Raw genomic sequence first — 21,575 nt, forward strand, 5'->3', positions numbered from 1 at the left:
AAGGGGAATTTCTCTGCTAAATCCCATCCATCAAATCAAAACTCAGCCATGCAAATACAAATACGTCACAACAGAAACACAAATAGGACACAAGTGCGAAGGTTTTTCTTAGCAGACTTTGTAATAAATTTATAATATATTTAATTGTGTATATTTTATATATGTATGTGTATGTATGTATGTATGTATATATGTTTATATATTATAATATTTATATAATAGTGCGCCACCTACCCTTTGTCTTTTTCTCAATGTCCTCTACCCAAAGGTTGTCTGGAAGAGATTGCTCAGCGATAAGGCCGCCTTTTGTATCACTTCTCATTAATATTCACTGTATTTGTTATTTCTCTTTTTACTTGGTGCAATAAAGTGTAAATAAATAAATAAATGTTTAGTATTAAAATTACTGCAATTTCTCATCACATTTCACTGTCAAATAATCCTAAATAAAGCCTTCGAGTAATATCTAACACAAAACTTAAATATTATATGCAGTACTGGCCAAAATGCATCAGAGAGAAATTGATTAATTAATCTTCTTGCTCCCTTCTAATAGTGTTATTCCCTCTTTATTACATACACTCGGAAACATCAGTAATGTAATAATAAATAATTAATCCTTTTTCTCCCCTCCAAAAGAATCAGGTTACCATTCCTTGCCCACTTTCGACGAATAACGGAAATGACGTACAAAATTGATTCGTTTATTTATATAAGCATCTACCAAAATAATACGTTACCGTTTGTTGTTTTCTTAAAAAAATAAATACAGTCAACTGCTTTTGTAGTTTCTAAGTATCATTATTAAAATTTCAAGAATATCTATCTAACTAATCAACGCATTACCGAAGCTGCTGTATCTATAAATATAAAATATTGCAATAAGCAAATGTTGCTTTTAAATAACAATTTATATTAAATTAAATTCTTTTGTTCGAAAATAACATTATTGATCCTGATACAGTTATAGTTTTAAATATAAATAAACTTACTATAATGAAAAAAATAAAACTAACTGATAATAATGAAATAGCAAAGGCATAACACCTTAGTCTTCAAGAATGGAAATACAAGAATGGGCGACACAGTATATTCTGTTATATCCATAGTGGTATTCCTTTCATCATTACTACTTTCTATCAGGTTGGCAGTAAATTTGCCATTCTAAATTGAATAAAAAAATGTATATACCTGTACTCAATACATTCATTATTACAATAGTAAAATTCTCTGTTCTCGACTGAAACACATTAAGGAATGCACAGTAAAATTAACATAAAAGCCTGTAAATTCTTACATGAATATTCTTTATTTGATTAAGACTCAGCTCGATGCCTAAATAGTTCAAATTTGCAATTTATAAATCTAAATTTGTTAAGAAACCACTCCACGTATTTTACAAAATCCTCTAAAAACTTTATTTAGAAAATCAAAATAATTATGTACGTAAATACTTTATGACAGATCTTGTTAACAAAATAAGTTGCTAAGAAGTTATGTACAACTGTGTTCACCTGATTCCTAGAACGGAACACGTCTCAACAATGAAATAATAATATTTCATCGAGATATAACGAGATAACTTCGGAATGGGCTTTAGAAAACAGAGCCAGTTTCAAAATTAAAGCGTGCAACTTGCTGACTAATTTGTCTGAGCTGCTTGCTTGTTTTGTTGCTTTACTGTTGTTTAGGTCACAATGAGTGCTTGTATTATACGAATTATTCTAATTCCTAATCTTACAAGTGTTGTACTCTGAAGTCTATATTGTAAATACTTTACATTGGACACATAAAGAAATTGGATATACAAATTTCTAAGCAATGATATGAAAGAAACAAAAAATAATATATGTGTTTAAATATTTCTACTCGATCATGCTTAAACAGTTTAACGAATTGAAAAGCTACATACTAATCTTTGAAACAGTGGAAAGAAAGAAAGAAAGAAAGAAAGAAATATTTTTATTCAAGTAAACTTAGATATAAGCATTTTTGAATAGTCATTTTTTCATTACCGCCCATTCAGATTGCAATTTCAACCAAGAATAACAGGCGAGAAACGAAGTTGTTTTTTTTTTCCAAAAAGTTTAACTATATAAGTAATGAATTTGTGTGAATATAAGCTAATGTGGTTTCAAGAAAACCGCTAAAAATAGAGATGTAACAAATTCCGAAATGTTATTGTCAGTTGTGCAAAATGAATTCGTACGTACAAAACCACTGTGCCAGAGTAAAGCTGTGCATAGTGCACACAGCGTAAGTAATAAGAAGTTACAAGTATCTGAGCGTATGTGTATACAATACTTACTGCACTACTGTGAGATACTTCAATACAACTTGTTCCTTTGTGACGAACAATCCTAAACATGAGAACGTTCGTTCTCCAGATGAAACTTGCCTGATCCTCTGGAGCTTGAATTCAAATTATTTTCTCAAAGCGCCCATTAACTGTATACAAGATTACAGTACAGTAATTGCTATAAAACTTCTCAACTCTGAATAGGTATCTTGAAACTTATTCAATGTTTTGTTGAACACTTTATTGTTGGTAATCGAGACGTAAATTTCTTGTGATACTAGCAAATTATTATATTTATTAGAATTGTTGTGAGTCGACTAAATTAATTTTACTACAGACACTCGAATCGAAAACGAAAATGCTATATAAACACCTTTTTGAGTAAAACTCTTAGTAATTACAAATGACAGTGGTCACCTATAGACCTAGCGGATGGTAATAGAATTTATTGATTTAATATATCGCATTTTTTTTTACTGTGTGGGCCGAACATAGAATGGGCCACGGCTTCATTTCTTGCAACTGTCGTAAGAGATGACTAAGGAAAGTAAAGGGATGAGCATCAGTATCCCTTTTAAATCGTCAATAAATCTTATTTGCAATTGGCAACCCGCCTGCAAAGCGTGGCGGCTACTGACAAACCCCTCTTATGGGGTAGTCGTATGTTCAACAATGGACAGTTAACGGCTAATATGAATAATGAAAAAGTAATATTTTTCAACAATTTAAAGTTGGTAAGCGTAATTTACTGTGCTCGCACCCAGTAATTACGTGCGAGTACGTAGACGACACTTATTTGGTATTCTGTTAAGGAAAACAGATTTGGCTAAGCAAACTCCTCTCTCTCTTGTATTGAAACTACTCAATGATGTTTTGAGCCGGTATCCACAATCAGACGTGCCTGCCTCCAACTTGCTGGAGTTTTATCTGATGACCACAGTGTTTGTATTCAGAGATTTAAGATATAGATATTATTATTGTTCTAGGATTTAAATATAATTAAAATTATTCCATTTAATTACACATTATTCCATTAGTACAGTAACACATATGTTACTGTACTAATGCTTTTCTGAATGAGCGTATTGGGAAACTGTAAAACTCACTCAGTTGATAAAATAATAGTGTAACAAACCGCATCGATAAAATTATAAAACCTAACTTCCGATTAGTTGTTGCCATATACAAAAATCTACTAATAAATTTTAACTGGAAACATCTCTGTGCAAACACATGTAATTACATAACAAGTATTTGTATTAAGTAATTAATACTCAATCAAATTAGGACGTATTAATTATAAAGCGTGGCATTGAGGAATAGCGTTGGCTTCAGCTGACAACACAGAGCTATATCCCTATGTTATGGATGACATTAGCAAATAGCGCGCTGTTCGCCACACTTGCATGTCAGTGTCAGTCGAACTGTCACTTTATGTCAGTGTGTCAGTCGATGTTGTGGTACAGTCGATTGCGTAAATAGAGAGTATGACTCATTATCTAAAGGTCGTTTATTACATGTTTCACTATTATAAACATTATAAAAGCTACATAGTAATAAAAAAAAAGAACTAAATTAAATTAATGTTCAATCAAAATATATTCCTCGCTAGTGTTTGTCACTTAGAACTAAAACAAAACCAAATGTAAAACAATTATTGAAAGACTAGATTGCACCTAGGTGTATAATATACATTTCTTCGTAAGCAACTAGAGGCTCTTTTTGTTTTATTATAATACTAGTCATCCAGCCCAGCTTCGCATTAGTATATAGAATTTTCAAAATATACTATTAGTTTTTACCCGCGACTTCGTCCGCGTGACCGAGAGAAAAAGTAGCTTATAACCGATTCCAGGATCCCATCTATCTCTATACCAAAATTGATATGAAATACTAAATACAAAAATTGGTAGACGTTTCACGTCATGCATGACAAACAAGAAACCAACTCACTTTTACATTTATAATATTATTTAAGGATATTACGCGCTGATAATGTAGTTTTCTATAAGTGAAAGAATTTTTAAAATCAGTTATGTAATTTTTAAATATTATGTACAAAATGTCTAGGTTATAGTATTTTAATAAATTTTGCATACCAGTATTTTGGTGAAACATGTAGCTCGAAGTGTACACAACTGGCTACGGTAACCACTTACCATCAGGTGAGCCGTATGCTTGTTTACCACCTCAGTGGTATAAAAAACAACTAAACATCTAATGTAAGCATTTTTAATGCAAATAAAGAATCTGATTCTAAAATCTCATGAAATCAAACGTATTACCTTTATATTATTAGATTCTGTTGTCCTATATCACTGTGATCTGTGAACAATTATTATACCCATATATATATGAACGCAACACTTAAACTTTTAAATTAGGTACAAAGCTATGCAGTGCTACGGTAAAGCTTTTGACGGCACCCGCAACCGACAGCGCCGTAGACACAGTTCGGTACCTGTTTTCCAATCACGGCGGAGCTGCAGCCGAGCTTGTACAAACAGCGAACTTGTGTTGCTCGTGTGTACTCACCGTCACCGACCCGTAATGGACGAGCTACCTACATACGTCTACCGTACAAACAGTACTCACGAAACTTAGCCGAGTCCTCTTTCTAACAGAGAATGTTTAACCTTAACTTATTTTGTGTATATTTATTACATATTAAATAAATCGCCGTGTGGTAGAATAGGCCATTCCTTTCTTTCCCGTAGGTGTCGTAAGAGGCGACTAAGAGAGAGCGGGGGATAGGCAGCAGCGTCCTTCTTAAAACATCTCTAAAGCCTAACTGCGGTTGCCAATTCACCTGCCAAGCGTGGCAACTACTGGCAAAATCCCCAAGAGTGAGGCTTATGTCCAGCAGTGGACAGTTTAAGACCGATATGGTGATGATGAATGAAAAACTGAATCTATAGTTTATTTTCTCTTCACAGAAAGCAGTAAAATGTAACAACTGGAGGTACAATTAAATATGTGAAACCAGTTTTGTGAAAGACTAGTAGGCACCAGGCAGTAGGTTTTGAAAAGACCCATGTCCCACGTCACAAACCAAACCAAAGTCACAAGTCCATGATGATGAGATATTAGAGAAAGATCGTATGAAAGCAAGTAGTTTGCTTGGACGAAGCCTCTCTCCTACTCGTGTATGTGTCGCCAAGCAGCTATATTTGCATATGGTTTCTCTTTGAAGAGATAATTTTTTTTTTTATTATAAGATAGATTTGTGCTTGTCCTTACCTCACCTGATAGTAAGTGGTGATAAAATGTAGGATGGAATGCGCTCACCCTAGAAATACTTATTCGTCACCAATATATGTAGTAATAAAAGTGCAGAACCGTAAAGATAACTTAATAATACTAGAAGAGAAGTGTTGCCAGTAGCGGGGACTAGTAGCTCCATTATTAGTAAAATAACCTGCAAAATATATCTATCCTTACTAATGCTATAAATATAATTGTGAGTTTGTTTCTCCGGTTACATGTATATTGCCATAACTAATAATGTAATTTTTAAAATATTGTTAATCTAGTATTACTTAATTCCTTAAAATTGTTTACTTCATTTCATACTGTAGGTATAATTATGTTAAAGTAAATGCTGTGAATACCTTTAACAGGCATGTGCATTAATATTGTATTGTATTGAATGTTTGTTATATGTATTATAATGCAATATACTGTTGGTGTTCCTATCGATAAATAAATAGGCCAACTCTTCTACTAAATATGTCAGTTATAATTGCCAACACGCAAAATATAATTTCCCCTATATAGCTGTCACACTACAGCTTCTCGTACGCTAGCCATCCCTTTAATCTATATACGTCGCTCGCGGTACGTGTGCTCACATACGCCTCTCGTCTCGCTGCATTAAGATAATAGCACAATACAAGCCTGTTTGTTGAGCGGAGCGCACTCGAAACGACCTAGTGTAATTCAATATGAACTAGCTACAACTTCACAAACACATTGTGCACGACGTAGCTGATTGTCTATAAAAAGGCGCCATGTTCTCTAAAGTGCTCGCAGTTCGTGACTGAGAGGATTAGAAGGTTAGTGATTACCATCAGACGTCCGTCTGGGCACATGGGACGTACGGTTTATATAATAAAATGCATTGTTAAATGGAAACTCAAAATAGTAATACTTTTTTTAAGCTGAAATCTGTCTAAATTTGATTGTAACATTGCGGCTTCATTAAATACTGAAGTATGATAAAGAAAGAAAAAAATTTTTCCAACTCCATAATGTAATTTTACTATTTTTTTTTCTTTTGCTAATTCAGGGTTGCCAGATGCGAATTTTGATTTTTACTCAAACGTTGAATACTATCGTGATTTTTACCCCTAACACAAAGTTGTGTCGTTTTTTATTACATTTTGTCATGTGCCATAAAATAAACGACAAAAAAGCCATTCCATCTGTAGTAAAAGTAAAACTTTTCCCTCCTTCTCTTTTTTATTATGTACCTTTAGTCATATATTTTAATGTAATTATATGCCTTTAATACATGTACCTTGTATACATGTGTGTTTACAACTACGAAAACTATTGCCCAAATTTCTAAAAAAGTTACTCATTTTTCACTTTTCTCCAAAAATTTCTGAAAGGATTCTATTTCTCCAAAAATTCGACAAACAGAAAAAAAAATTACCCGAAAATGCAAAAAAAAAAACAATATCTGGCAATACTGAGCTAATCTATGAATATATAGAGTGAACCGTCTTTGCTTAGTCCTATGGAACGTAGCGTCAACATAAAATGCTAGAGAGGTTTTTCTCTTTTTTAAACTAGTTAAATAACTTTTGCCTTGATATACCTATTAGTGCTAAAAATTTTACAAATTTATTCACTAACAATATTCAAACAATAACGAGTACATACATTTACCTTATTATAAGAACTAGTCGACTCCGCATTTTGACCATCTTATTATAAAATTAATGAAAATTGTTCAAGCCTTTACTGTCTATTAGTTAATAGTATTCGCTAACAATAGGCCCATATAACTAGCTTATATGAATGGCTAACATTTGCACAATATATAATAAGTAATTGTCAGCGGTAGTAGATTTATTTGTTCCAAGAATTTCAATATGGCGTATAGCAGTGTCGACGCGGCGACGGGCCGGCCCAACTCGTCGAAATAATCTGCGTTGTTTCACAAAATTACCAAACTTCTGAGTGTTTTAGCGCCCTCGTTCGACGGTAAGAAAACACATTTGCGTTAGGTAGGCCCGAAGTGCGTACTTTGCAATTCCGTACGATTGCCTACTCCTACTTCTTTCTCGGGATTTTATTGTTTTTAGTACGTACTGACTTTCAAAAAGCGGTCGATTTGCTAGTACCTACGCAATTGCATTTTTATTTTCTTACATTATTTTAAATGGCGATGCTTATATAATTGTCATTTTCTCGTAGCATTTAAAAGGAGACTAGCATATCTAAATATATGTTACTGATTGCGTAAAGTAATGTCAATCAAAGTAAAGTTTATTTTGGAAGTGGCAGGTAAAACAAAATCAAACTCAAAGGATGACGTTGAAAAGATGAATGTGTACGAAAAATAAGTTAAGAAAGAAAAGTGTACCTATACAGTTGACTGTAACTCATTGCACCAACTATGATGACGAAGCAATAATTACATAGATCATTAAACTACAAGCTCAGTGTTTAATAGTCCACGCTAAATAATAAAATTCAGTCAGTAATTTGCGAATACAAAAGCGTCTCTCGTTACTTGGAAGTCGTTTATTTTATGACTGTCATAAATTGTCCACTCTTCTCCCGGAGGATTGTTTATTCCGTTCTGTTTACGATTTATTCCTTCAAGAATATTCTGTCCTCTTTACCTAAAAAAATTACCACGCAATCAATTGGAAAAAATAACAGAAACAAATTTTGACAGAGAATCACGAATTTTTCATTATATTTTTGCAGTGACACGCGAAATTATTGCTTGGAATTGTAAAAATATAATTATGTTAACAGACAAACTTATTATGTATTTCATGTAATAATTTAATTAGAAAATGTATTTTACTAAACTAGATGTTATCTTGCGGAAGTCGATATCACTGGTTAGGCTGAAAATACTTCGTTTAGAAGTAAAACACATGTCGTGAAACAAACGTGAACAGAATTGCAGCGAAAAGATGTGGAACTTCTGATAGTGGTGGTCAATTTTCAAGTGTTGACGGACACACACGTACGGTAGCGGAATTAAACTAAATACTTCTTATCAAATAACCAAAAAATATAAACTGAATCAAAATTAAATATATTTAGAGAGCAGTTATAAGATATTGATTTGTACGATCAATGGAACTTGAGTGTAAGAATTAATATTGCTAATGAATTAATTCAAAAAACGATTGCGATCGAATACGAAACAAAATATGAGGTACATACACTTTACTCAATACTACAATATACCTCTGTCCCATTCGTGTTTTAACCGTAAAGCAGTTGTGTTTGCATGGCTGTTTTTCGGTTTGAAGAGTGGAATATGGCGTACAGGGTACAGAGGAATAACATCTGAGTCCTCAGGAATGGCAACACATGGAGGGTATCATGGGCGAAACAGTATACTCTGCTATGTCCATGATACTGCTCATGTGTATAGGCGACGGTTACCACTTTCCATCAGGTGGGCCGTCATCTTGTTTGCCATTCTAAGTTGTTCTAAGTTGTATAAAAAAAAACTGTCTTAATATATGAAAATCCCGTATCACGACAGTCATTCACGTCAATCTCTAAAACCGCTTATCCGATTTTAAATACGAGTACAATTTGTAAATAATTATTGTTTGCTCCGAGAGAGATAGGATATTTTTATCGCAGTATATAAAAATAGACCTATTAAGAGAGAACCCAACGTTTGCTAGATCAGCGACTATATTATAAAAATTGCAATTTCCCTAACCAAAGCACCTCAGACTCGGCGGCCCAGGCGTGGACGCGCACGTCCGCCACGAGGCCGGCGAAGCGGTCCTGCACGCCAAGTTCCTAATCAACGAGGGTGCGCTGGTCACGGCGACGGCTGACGACCAGCTGCACCTGTGGACCTTCAGGCAGAAGTCACCACAACGGGTCCAGTCGCTCAAGTTTCAAAGAGAAAGGTAAGAGCCGTTATAATACCTCACATACAGTTGTATCAGTACAAACAAGGTTGGGAATTTACACCGCATGCCTGATCCTCGAGCTAGAATACCTCGTCTCGAGAGGAACCTGGCAACGAACATCTGCGGGCACAATTCAGAACACCCAAACCAAAAGCAATTAGATCTTAATTCTAATAATAATAATAATACTATTACAATAAGTTATATAATAGTTATATATTACAATTTTAACTGTTGCACTGCCGAAAATAATAAGATTTGATAGATTAGATTAACCTTGGATATTTTACACAGCGTCATTACAGTTATTTACCAGTAGGGTAAAGTAAATAGAATTATTAATATAGATTCTCGTACTAGACAACGGATAGAAACACCTATTTTTTTATAAGGAAATACCTAAATCATAATATGTACTCAGCCTAATAAAAACTTACATGCTCACAAATTTTATAAAAAATATTTATTTATTTACAAGAAACATGCTAAGTATATACGTAGATGTTAACAATAAATATAAGTCCACATATTTCGCCTGCAAAGCATGCAAAATCTAAAAACCCAAGAAGTATAAATATTGATTGGATTAAAACAATTAGTAATAACACTTCTTAGAACAATTTTTTTTTTATCCCACTTAGAATGGCAAACAAGCTGATGGAAAGTGGTAACCGTCGCCTATACACATGAGCAGTACCATGGACATAACAGAGTATACTGTTTCGCCCATGATACCCCCCATGCGTTGCCATTCCTGAGGACTCAGGTGTTATTCCTCTGTACCCAGTAATATACAGAGGGAGACTTTGTACAAAAGTCGATTGCTTGGGTACCTCTGTCCCATTCGTGTTTCAACCGTGAAGCAGTTGTGTTTGCATAACTGTGTTTCGGTTTGAAGGATGGGATATGGCGTGAATTTACTGGGTACAGAGGAATAACACCTGAGTCCTCAGGAATGGCAACGCATGGGGGGTATCATGGGCGAAACAGTATACTCTATTATGTCCATGGTACTGCTCATGTCTATAGGCGACGGTTACTACTTTCCATCAGGTGGGCCGTCAGCTTGTTTGCCATTCTAAGTAGTATAAAAAAAAAAAAAAAAAAAAAAAATACAATTTACTCGTATATACAAACATCACATGAAGGATGGCAAGGCGATGTATTTAACCACTACTACGCCACTAAGATCGTCACATTGACGATATGATCTAGCTATGTAATAGCTTATAATGCTAATGTGACTCCTCTTTTTATTTGCACCTTGGCATGGCAAACAGGCTGAGGATCTCTCCGTTGGTGATGTGTAACTATCGCCTACAGCTATAAGGTCATAAACGTCACTTCATATTCCATGACTATACTCATAATATAAACTTTTTCCATTAACATATCCTCATTTAATGTCTACATACACTTATTTTTGACATCAAAACTAAATAAACCATAAAACTTGCATTTTTTTTATTAAACGGTTTTATTTAGCTCGACCTGTACGGTATTTATTTATTTGGGTCAAAATTAGAAATTGGAATTTAAGCACCTTCCCGTTGTCAGATTGATCTGAAATTTGGTACACACATTTAATTTAGATGACAATACAATATAATAAAATCAATAACATTATAAATCTAAGATGGCCGCCGATACAAAATGGCGGATTACATATTTTTCCTTAACCCCCACAATATGGGTATCAAATGAAAGGGTTACACTAGTAAAACACGATGATTATGTCAAAATTTAAAATTCAAGATGGACGCCGTTCCAATATGGCGGACTAGGTACATATTTTTCCACAACCACCACAATATGGGTATCAAATAATAGGACTACACTGAGACACCCAGACACTAGACACTCGGACACTAGACACTCAGACACTAGACCCTCAGACACTAGACACTCAGACACCCAGACCCTAGACACACAGACACTAGACACTCGGATACAAGACACTCAGACACTAGACACTCAGACACTAGACACTCGACACTCGACACTCGACACTCAGACACTAAACACCAGACACTAGACACTCGGACACTAGACACTCAGACACTAGAGACTCGACACTCGACACTCGACACTCAGACACTAAACACCAGACACTAGACACTCGACGACACTCGACACTCGACACTCGACACTCGACACTCGACACTCGACACTCGACACTCAGACACTAAACACTAAACACTAGACACTAGACACTAGACACTAGACACTCAGACACTCGACACTCAGACACTAGACACTCGACACTCGACACTCAGATACTAAACACTAGACACTAGACACTCCGACACTCGGATACAAGACACTCAGACACTAGACTCTCAGACACTTGACACTCAGACACTCAGACACTAGACACTCGAAACTCGACGCTCGACACTCGACACTCGACACTCGACACTCGACACTCGACACTCGACACTTAGACACTAGACACTCAGACACCCAGACACTAGACACTCAGACACTAGACACTCGGATACAAGACACTCAGACACTAGACTCTCAGACATTTGACACTCAGACACCCAGACGTTAGACACTGAGACACTAGACACTCGACACTCGACACTCGACACTCAACACTCGACACTCGACACTCGACACTTGACACTCGACACTCGACACTCGACACTCGACACTCGACACTCGACACTCGACACTTGACACTCGACACTCGACACTCGACACTCGACACTCGACACTTAGACACTAGACACTCAGACACCCAGACACTAGACACTCAGACACTAGACACTCGGATACAAGACACTCAGACACTAGACTCTCAGACACTTGACACTCAGACACCCAGACACTAGACACTCTGACACTAGACACTCGACACTCGACACTCGATACTTGACACTCGACACTCGACACTCGACACTCGACACTCGACACTCGACACTCAGACACTCAGACACTCAGAAACTCAGAAACTAGACACTCAGACACTCGACACTAGACACTCAGACACTCAGACAGTCAGACACTCAGACACTCAGACACTAGACACTCAGACACTAGACACTCAGACACTAGACACTCAGACACTAGACAATCAGACACCCAGACACTAGACATACAGACACTAGACACTCGGATACAAGACACTCAGACACTAGACTCTCAGACACCTAGACACCTAGACACTCGGACACTCGACACTCGACACTCGACACTCAGACACTAAACACTAGACACTCAGACACAAGACACTCAGACACTAGACACACATCTCACCAGATGGATGGTGATGATGTGGTCTTAGACGAAGCTTGTGGACCCGAGAATAGCCTATTCACAATTGCTTTAAATTAGTTGTGATTATTTTTTATTAATAAACGGTTTTATTTAGCTCGACCTGTACGGTATTTATTTATTTGGGTCAAAATTAGAAATTGGAATTTAAGCACCTTCCCGTTGTCAGATTGATCTGAACGTGCCGAGGACTGTATGGCATTAGGGTGGATAAAAATGTAATGTCGTAAGCGCTTCCCCCTCAAGATTGGGCGCATCTTGTTGTATATTAAGCCTTGCCCCTTTACTGGACTGCGGTGGGGGGGGGGGGGGTCGACCGTCAAAATGCCCCTTAATCATGGGAACAACATGGTAACAATAAACAAAAAATACCAACAAATATAAATAAGACTGGAGGCTTACCATCAGTACTTGAAATATTTGTAGGTGCAAAAGTAATGTTGCGGTCCAATATTGACGTTACAAAAGGATTGGTAAATGACGCTATAGGCCACATTACAGAAATTTTGGCCTCAGTTCCGTTGAACCCAAATGTACGAAACAGATATATCATCAGTTTTAATTGACTTTGGCACAGACGGCACGCACGTTATTTACCCTAAAGCCATACAGTTTCCAGCAAAATTCAATTATGGTAAGGCTGAAAAAAGGATGTTGCCCTTAGTTTTGTCATGAGCATTCACCGTCCATAAAATGCAGGGCAGTACCGTCGACCATGCAGTAGTATATTTGGGCGCAAAATGGTTTGAGGAAGGACAAGCATATGTGGCTCTAAGTCGAGTCAAGTCTCTGGAAGAGCTATGTATTGAGGAATTAGATTGTACTAAATTATCAGATAAGAAACCATGTAATAATGATGCACTGAATGAATTAAATAGAATGAGGAATATTCGGTAAACAATTTCACTAAATACTAAAAACAAGAAAATAAAAATCGGTAAAAAAACTTTTAAGTTAAACGGTTTTATTTTATGTGCACTGAAAACTACAAAATAAATAAATAGTTACTTACCTATCAACCTACGTAGGTGATCTCGGTCATTAATATCTCTGATGGTAGTGGTTATCATAACATGAACCATGTCAGCGGCCGAAAGGCAGTTCATGAGAGAACACTAACACCAGGGTTTGCTTGGTAGGTAAACTAAGCAGCCCACACTATAACAAGTAGGTATTTTGACCTTCTAGTTCAGAAATATTTTAGTACTAGGCAGAATAGCTTTTAGGCATATTAGACTAAAATAAAAACGTGGGGCCCCTCTAAAATCATACCTATAGCAGAGCATATCTTATACTTTGGTAGATCATGAGCTCGGCGTTCGCTGGTGAAGCCGTAACGGCTGGTTATTGATGGTCAAAACCTCCAGTTACGATTATAGTAAGTCGATTCAGCGGACCCTGGACTCCGGAGCTATGAGATTTCGGATGCGACCGGGATAAACCGCTAGGATGATGATGATGACGATTATAATAAGTCGATGCAATCCACACTTAGTATAGTAGAAAGTAATACAGAAATAGTTAATGGGCCCCACGTTTTTATTTTAGTCTAATATGCCTAAAAGCTATTCTGCCTAGTACTAAAATATTTCTGAACTAGAAGGTCAAAATACCTACTTGTTATAGTGTGGGCTGCTTAGTTTACCTACCAAGCAAACCCTGGTGTTAGTGTTCTTTCATGAACTGCCTTTCGGCCGCTGACATGGTTCATGTTATGATAACCACTACCATCAGAGATATTAATGACCGAGATCACCTACGTAGGTTGATAGGTAAGTAACTATTTATTTATTTTGTAGTTTTCAGTGCACATAAAATAAAACCGTTTAACTTAAAAGTTTTTTTACCGATTTTTATTACATATAATAACCTAAGGGCCTACCACGAAATGTTTTCCGAAATTTCGGAGCGAAACGAAACACAAATTTGATGTTAAAATTACATAATACACGCCGTTTGGAAATATTAAAAATGTTAAAATATTGTTTCTTTGGACTTTTATGATAGGATGTATGACGAACGAAATGTTAAACTCCATTTATTAGTCCGATTTTGGTATAAACAAAAACACGAAATTGAGTCCAAAATTTCTGAATTTTATTTCATGGTAGACCCGCTGATCTCTCGTTCAGTACGTTCGCAGCGACCGAATCTAACGCAAATAGAATAATTAGAACGGACAATCTAATTTTGACCATTATTCTTACATGAACACTAACGACGACACGCTCGGATTTTGCATGATTTTTATCAAATAAAACATAGCCTATATTACTCGCTTCTGTACATAAATAAATTTTAATCCAACAGCAGTATTTCCGAACCGATACGACATCATAACCTTCAAGAAAAGAGCATATTCCTTTTTAAAATTGCGTGCTTGTCGACTACTATCGGCACCACCGGTTCGCACCTGTACTGCTCAGTTTGCTCCCACTTATCAGGCTATTTCTCTGCTCAATTCTCTGATTGCTCAGCAGCCAGATATTGACACATTTAATGACAAAATAGATATATTTTTAAAATGTTGTACAAAATTTGTAAGTTTGTAAAATAAAACTATGGCTCACTACACGTTTTGGGAAACTGTAAGAGTGGTGAGTAATTTTCAAATAAATAAATAAAAGGCCGGCAGCGCACCTGCAATACATCTGGTGTTGTGGGTGATCATGGGCGGCGGTAGTCACTTGCCATCAGATGAGCCGCATGTTCGTTTGACTCCTGTGTTGTAAAAAAATTTGAAAACGCTTAAATAATTCATGAGTTTATCCAATAAAAACAAAAAATCAAATCTTTCCCCTATATCATTTTAAGATGTATAAAACGTTTTAGATTGCCCGATATGATAATATGTAAACTTTCGCGTTGTTTACACATATTTTAAATACACAATCGGGAATGACCACCACGTGGTTTCGTAGTGCTGGTGGTGGACATTTCGACGTAGATTGCACGTCGTGATCACGACAGGATGAGGTGCAAATGAACGTCCACGTCGAAACGTTGGTAATAAAGAAGCAGGTACGTAGGTACTATTTACCTGCAAAAATTTTTCATCGCATTAAGTCCCGATCGTGTATTTAAAATATTCTCAAACACATATTATATTTTATTTTTATTTTTGACATTTGCATTAAGAACGTAGAATCATTTGTGCTTGCAGTTTTTTATGCAACAAACAAAAATTTGTTGTCTCAAAGAAAAATAAATACGGGCGAATTGAACCACCACCACCACAACAAGAACCAGCTCCTTTTGAAAGTCAAACAGTCAAACATTCCGGAAGTCACGCCCCCACAGTCCTCGGTGATTAACTGAGGGGGTTTTTGCTCCGTTAGATTTTGTTGCTGCCGACTCCGGAAACGCCTTGAGAGCGTTTATGTCGAAATTTACCGAAATCAGCCAACGTCGGAATTCAATCATTTTCGAAAATAAATTTATAAATTTTCAATATCTTCGGTTGATTATTCAGAAGTTAATCATGCAACAAGAGTCTTATAAAGCCGTCACTGAAAATTAGAATTTAGATGTCAAGAAATTTGGGTTTTAATAATCAAAAGGTACTTAAATCATTTTAAATATAAAAATATGAAATGAGTACAAAACTTTTATGTGCGAAGTATTCTATAAATACCCTAACAGAGAATTTTTTAAATAACTAAATCAGAAATATTGAAAATTGACCAATAACTCCTACGTTAACCACATTTTGTAAAATTACTTTATAAATCCTCTTAAATCAGACCTAATAACTGCCTACTTAATTACTCATTTACCGTTTGTTTCTTTTCTAAATAAATAAACGACCCAATTCTATGTTGACTTAAAGTCTTATACCTCTATCCAATCTCGGGTGCAAGCTACGAGCCTTCTATTTGAGTATTCCCTCTATTCGATTGTGAACCTTAATATTATCGCAATAAGATAAAAACGGATAATAATAGTTACTTATATCGGGGCAATTTCATCAATAATGTAATATTACATAGGTATTACCAATATTTGGTAACAGACGTGGAGAGGATATCGAATCCTGAAAATATCCGAATATTGCTCGTATGACGAGTTCGATTGTGTATCCACGCTTATACTACAAATAGGTATAAAATATTGTCTAATATTTGACTAGTTTTCCATACAATTTACATAAACAAGCACGACTTATCCCTGTAAAGAAATTGGTGACCAGTTGTAACAAAAGTAGTACTGGAATCAATACTCTATGTATTGCAAAAAAAAATATCATTTTAATCGATTCAGAATTAGCAAAGATGTCATGTAACATACACAGAAAAATACAAACTTTAGAACATACTCCTTTTGGCTGTCCAGGTTATTTTTATTGGAAGGACTAACTTATCATTCTGAAAACATGTAGCATATTGAATACAATGAATATGTTAAATAATAATTATCATGAATCATACTGTATTCTAATTGTTTATATTGGCTTAAATCATTTTTTAAATTCTGGGATGCCTAGGCCTAGTTTTGAACTTATTAGGAGCCCTTATTCATGAGCGCAGTTCACGGCTGTGTCGTGAGTAGCACTACACGTCATGCGCGCCAAAATTAATTACAGTTAAAATAATTTAAATTTCAAAATATGTTTAAAACGTAAATAACATTAATAATCACAAATAGAATTTATAGTAAATTACAAATAGATAGATATTTATCGTAAGATGTCAACTCTACAAGTTGTGAAGTCACAAAAAGGTATAATACAAAAGCCTCAGTCTTAGATTTACTTTTATTTTTTTAAGAGAGACGCTGCCCATCCTTCGCCTTACCTTAATCGACTCTTACGACACCTAAGCGAAAGGATGGGGTGGCCTATTCCGTTCCGGCAACAACGGACTACACGGCAATTTAAATACATTTAGGTAGATTGATACTCTTTATTGTTTCCTCCAAAAGATTACAATAGTAAACTTATTATAAACAATTACAAGAAATAATTATTTAAATATAGTTTCAAATATAATAAAAAATCCTAACAGTGTTAACGTAGGCAATATATACAGCACATAAACAACACAGTTGGTGCGTGGCTCGAGTCTAAACGGTAGGAATCAACGCGAACAAAACACGAACGGAGTAAAATTGCTCGCGGCGTAAATTACGTTACATGTTCGGACTAAGCGCGTAATTTGTTGTAACAGGTCGTCCGGCAACAAAATTTAAATAATTACCAACAAATACAACAGAAATTCATTCAAAAATTAACTAATTCGAGTTGTAATTCATTAACATTAACCGACATTTCGGTTTATGGGGTTCCGTGCCAAACTGTGAAACATTGACATTTCATATAAATTGTTTTCTTTTTGTTTAATTATTACTGCTGTTCATTAGAAAATTTAAATAGTTTTAGATCATATACCACAAGAGAGCAATCGAGTTTCGAAAACTAGCCAAAATTCAATCAACTCAAAGTGAATTTTAACTGACACCTATGTATTATTAAAAAAAAAAACTATGCCCACCATTTTTTCAGTGTTGCAAGTAATACAAGAAAAAATTTCTCAGATCAGCAGGTCTCGAAGCTAATATCGATATCAATCCATTCCATTGCCAACAACGATTTTATATTGCACTAATGAAACAAAAATTAGGAATTAGGTTAGAATTGGAATCGATTTGGAATAGTTTGTATTGGTAAGTTACGCTAATGTGTATCTGTCAGAACAATATGAAATCATTATGTCGCTAGTGTTACGATTCAAGAGTGTGAAACGTCTCAATTCCAATATCGGTCTATTGGAATTGATTTCAAGAGTAACCCGATAGATTATTATCTGCACTTATGAGTAATACTGGCTGATATTATTTATAAAATGTTGTTCATAATACTATTTGCTTATTCATAATAGCCTCGTTTTTATTCTACAATTTTTTTATGAATAAAAATACAATTCTTTATAATGAAACATAATACTGAATCATAATAAATTAATTCAATGTCCAGTCCGTCGCTTTGTTTACATCATCCCCGTTCGGAGGGAGCGTGGTGGGTAAGAGGGGTCAGATGACAGGCTTGTCGCTATGGCAACGCGGCTGTTTTGCAATCCAAGCGTCACGAGTGACCGCGTTCTGTAAATAGGTTGATATCAGACGCAGCATACCTTTGTGCTCTTCCATTAATGTGTTATTCCTGTAATGGCAGCTGTACGTTCGAGATTTGTTCCCACACTACACGTTAGATTTATTTTACCAGCTCGTTAATCACCTATAGTATTTTATATGTAAATAAATACCCTTGAGCATATTCAAAACGCTATGTGGTCCCAACCTACACAGAAGTTTGTACTATAAGTAATTTAGATTATATGGATAGTGGCTCCATACAAATGTTTCATCAAGAACAAGTCAACTATTTTATCTACGTATGTATAAATAGGGTTACCTTAAAATACATTTACTACTCAGTGTGTCGAAGAATATATATTATAAAGTTAAATTAAAAAATAAGAAGGATATAAAATTCGAACGATACTCGTCAGAATTTTGAAGAAGTATAAGAATTTGAAGAAACAAGACATAGGTACAGTGAATAATGATTCATAATAGTGCTTGTCTTTACTCATGACTTGGATTTATATCCAAGCCTAAACTTATAGAATGGTTTAATGTACATATAATTTTGAGATCACTAAATAAAAAAGGCATTCTATTTTTTTTTATTGTTTATTTTTAACTTATCACGGAAACATGGAAGCGTTCCATTATCCCCATAGCAGCTCGTGATTTCATTCCCAAAGCATGGCGTGTGAATGACAAAGTAAATCCTTTGTTTCGGCGTTAATTAGAATAATTGAGGCAGAACACCGCTGGAGGGTGAGCAGTTCGCGGTTGTTTGCTTAATTAACTTGCTCGCTTGTCATTTGCGTTACAATATTACGTAATACGTTGTTATTCTGTATTAATAAGTATTATGTTACATTCTGTTATAACCTTAGATTATATAAATGGAGCATCGGGTGTCAAATACATTTACTCAGCTAAACTGACATTTGACTGACTCAATTTGACACATTATTTTTTAACGCGACATTTTCTCGGTGTTGCAAATAATAGACTTAAAAATTTCCCAAGTCAGATTAATTTCTTAAATTTGATTTAAAAACTATTTTTACTGTATATACTTATTGTTAACAAATTAATATACATGCATTAATTAAGATGGCGGCCACTTTCAATGATTTTGAAACAAAAATATATTTAAAGCCTGTACTCAGACAAATCATAGCAATCAGTAAAGATAAGAATAATTATGATAATATTCTAAATAATTATTATAATTATGCATTGTTTACCTTATTATTTTAAAAATATTATTTATAATATTGTTTCATTTTTATTTTTTGAATTTGTTCTTAAAATATAATTTCCCTATATTATAAATAATAAATTAATATTAGGGTAACCCTATTCACGCACATATGTTTTTCTTTCTTCTACTATTTTTTTTCTTTTTTTATTTTTTCTTCTTTCAGTAAGGAGTGGGTCCTATCTTTATTGTTTTAATATGAAGTTGCTTACCTCTCGGCCTTTTATCAACTGGATCAATTGTCATTAAATTGGATATATACGTGGTATAATATCCTCAGTAACAGCATGAGGGATACCATAGATATAACAGTGTATTCTGTAATTTCCATGGTGATCTTCATGTCTGTAGTCGACGATTACCATTTTCCATCAGGTAGGCAGTCACCGTCAGTTTATGTTCCATAAAAATATTTCATATGAAATTAGACTTGGACTTTTTTATGGGGATCATGCTAACGGAAACGCAGGTATAACGTGAACGTACAGCGTATATTATTTTTAATTCTAAATTAATTTTTTTTAGCGAAAAATTTTACCCCCACAATGGTCGTGTACTAATTTTGCCAAAGTAAGGTTTTTTTAAACAATCTTAAATATACGCTTAGGGTAAGCGGTATATTACATGATAACGTTATTTAGCTACAATTTTTTTATAAAAAGGAAGTTAATTCATCGATCTAAGAATTAAAATCTTTATTGTGCACAGAGAAAAAAAAATATATTAATAGAGAAGTAAATATAAACAGTATACTCTGTTATGTCCATGGTACTACTCATGTCTATAGGCGACGGTTACCGCTTTCCATCAGGTGGGCCGTTAGTTTGTTTGCCGTTCTAAGTTGTATAAAAAAAAAGTAATATACAAGGGCGTGCTTGCCTCTAAAAAGAAATTTCCCTAAGTTTTCATTCGAAATATCTCGCTGTGACCCTAATAATATTGATGTCCATTATTAATATCGGTTGCAATGTAACTTAACCTTCAGTATAATTCCGCTATAATCTCATGGAATGTAGCTAATTATTATTAAGCATGTGCGATGCCACGTCCGTTAGTAGGCAGTGGTAACGCGCGGTGGCCGTCGAATCCAAATTAATTGATACCATTAGTGGATTGTTTAAGATGGCGTGTGGTACATACGATTAGAGGACAGCGATGTTTACTAGAAACTGAAAGCCTTGTAACAAATTAATCCTTATAAACGTAGAAATGTAGAAAAAGAGTTTCAGTTTAACTGGTTTTATTAAAAAAATAACTGTCCTGACAGATGTCGTTTTGTCAAAAACTATATTTTATTGAAATATTTGAATTGGCAGCTAGGAACAGTTTGTATGCGAAGAAGTAAAAGAATTTTTTTTTTAGTTTTTCCAGACAATTGTTTATCTTCATAAGAAACTTCTTGGACATTTTTACAAACATAAAAAAAATTACTTAAAAAAATTTGTCAAATCGTCTTAGCAATAAATACATTTAGAGATTCATTTTTACTTAGATTTGCAATGTGAAGGGGAGTTTGAACTGAAGAATTTTTCAT

The 21,575-nt window shown here is 34.8% G+C and overlaps 1 protein-coding gene across 9 annotated transcripts in view; it reads left to right on the plus strand.

Annotated features, from left to right (window-relative positions):
- LOC113509727 (syntaxin-binding protein 5) overlaps positions 1-21,575 on the plus strand; it is a 391,733-nt gene that overhangs the window by 310,123 nt on the left and 60,035 nt on the right. For all 9 annotated transcript variants that reach the window (XM_052898893.1, XM_052898898.1, XM_052898899.1 and 6 more), the window contains exon 3: positions 9,241-9,423. In XM_052898893.1, coding sequence (XP_052754853.1) covers positions 9,241-9,423 — 183 coding nt within the window. The remainder of the gene's footprint in view (positions 1-9,240; positions 9,424-21,575) is intronic.

Source organism: Galleria mellonella, unplaced genomic scaffold (assembly GCF_026898425.1).
Source record: "Galleria mellonella isolate WM207_F2 unplaced genomic scaffold, CSIRO_AGI_GalMel_v1 utg54, whole genome shotgun sequence".
NCBI classification, from domain to species: Eukaryota; Metazoa; Arthropoda; class Insecta; order Lepidoptera; family Pyralidae; genus Galleria; species Galleria mellonella.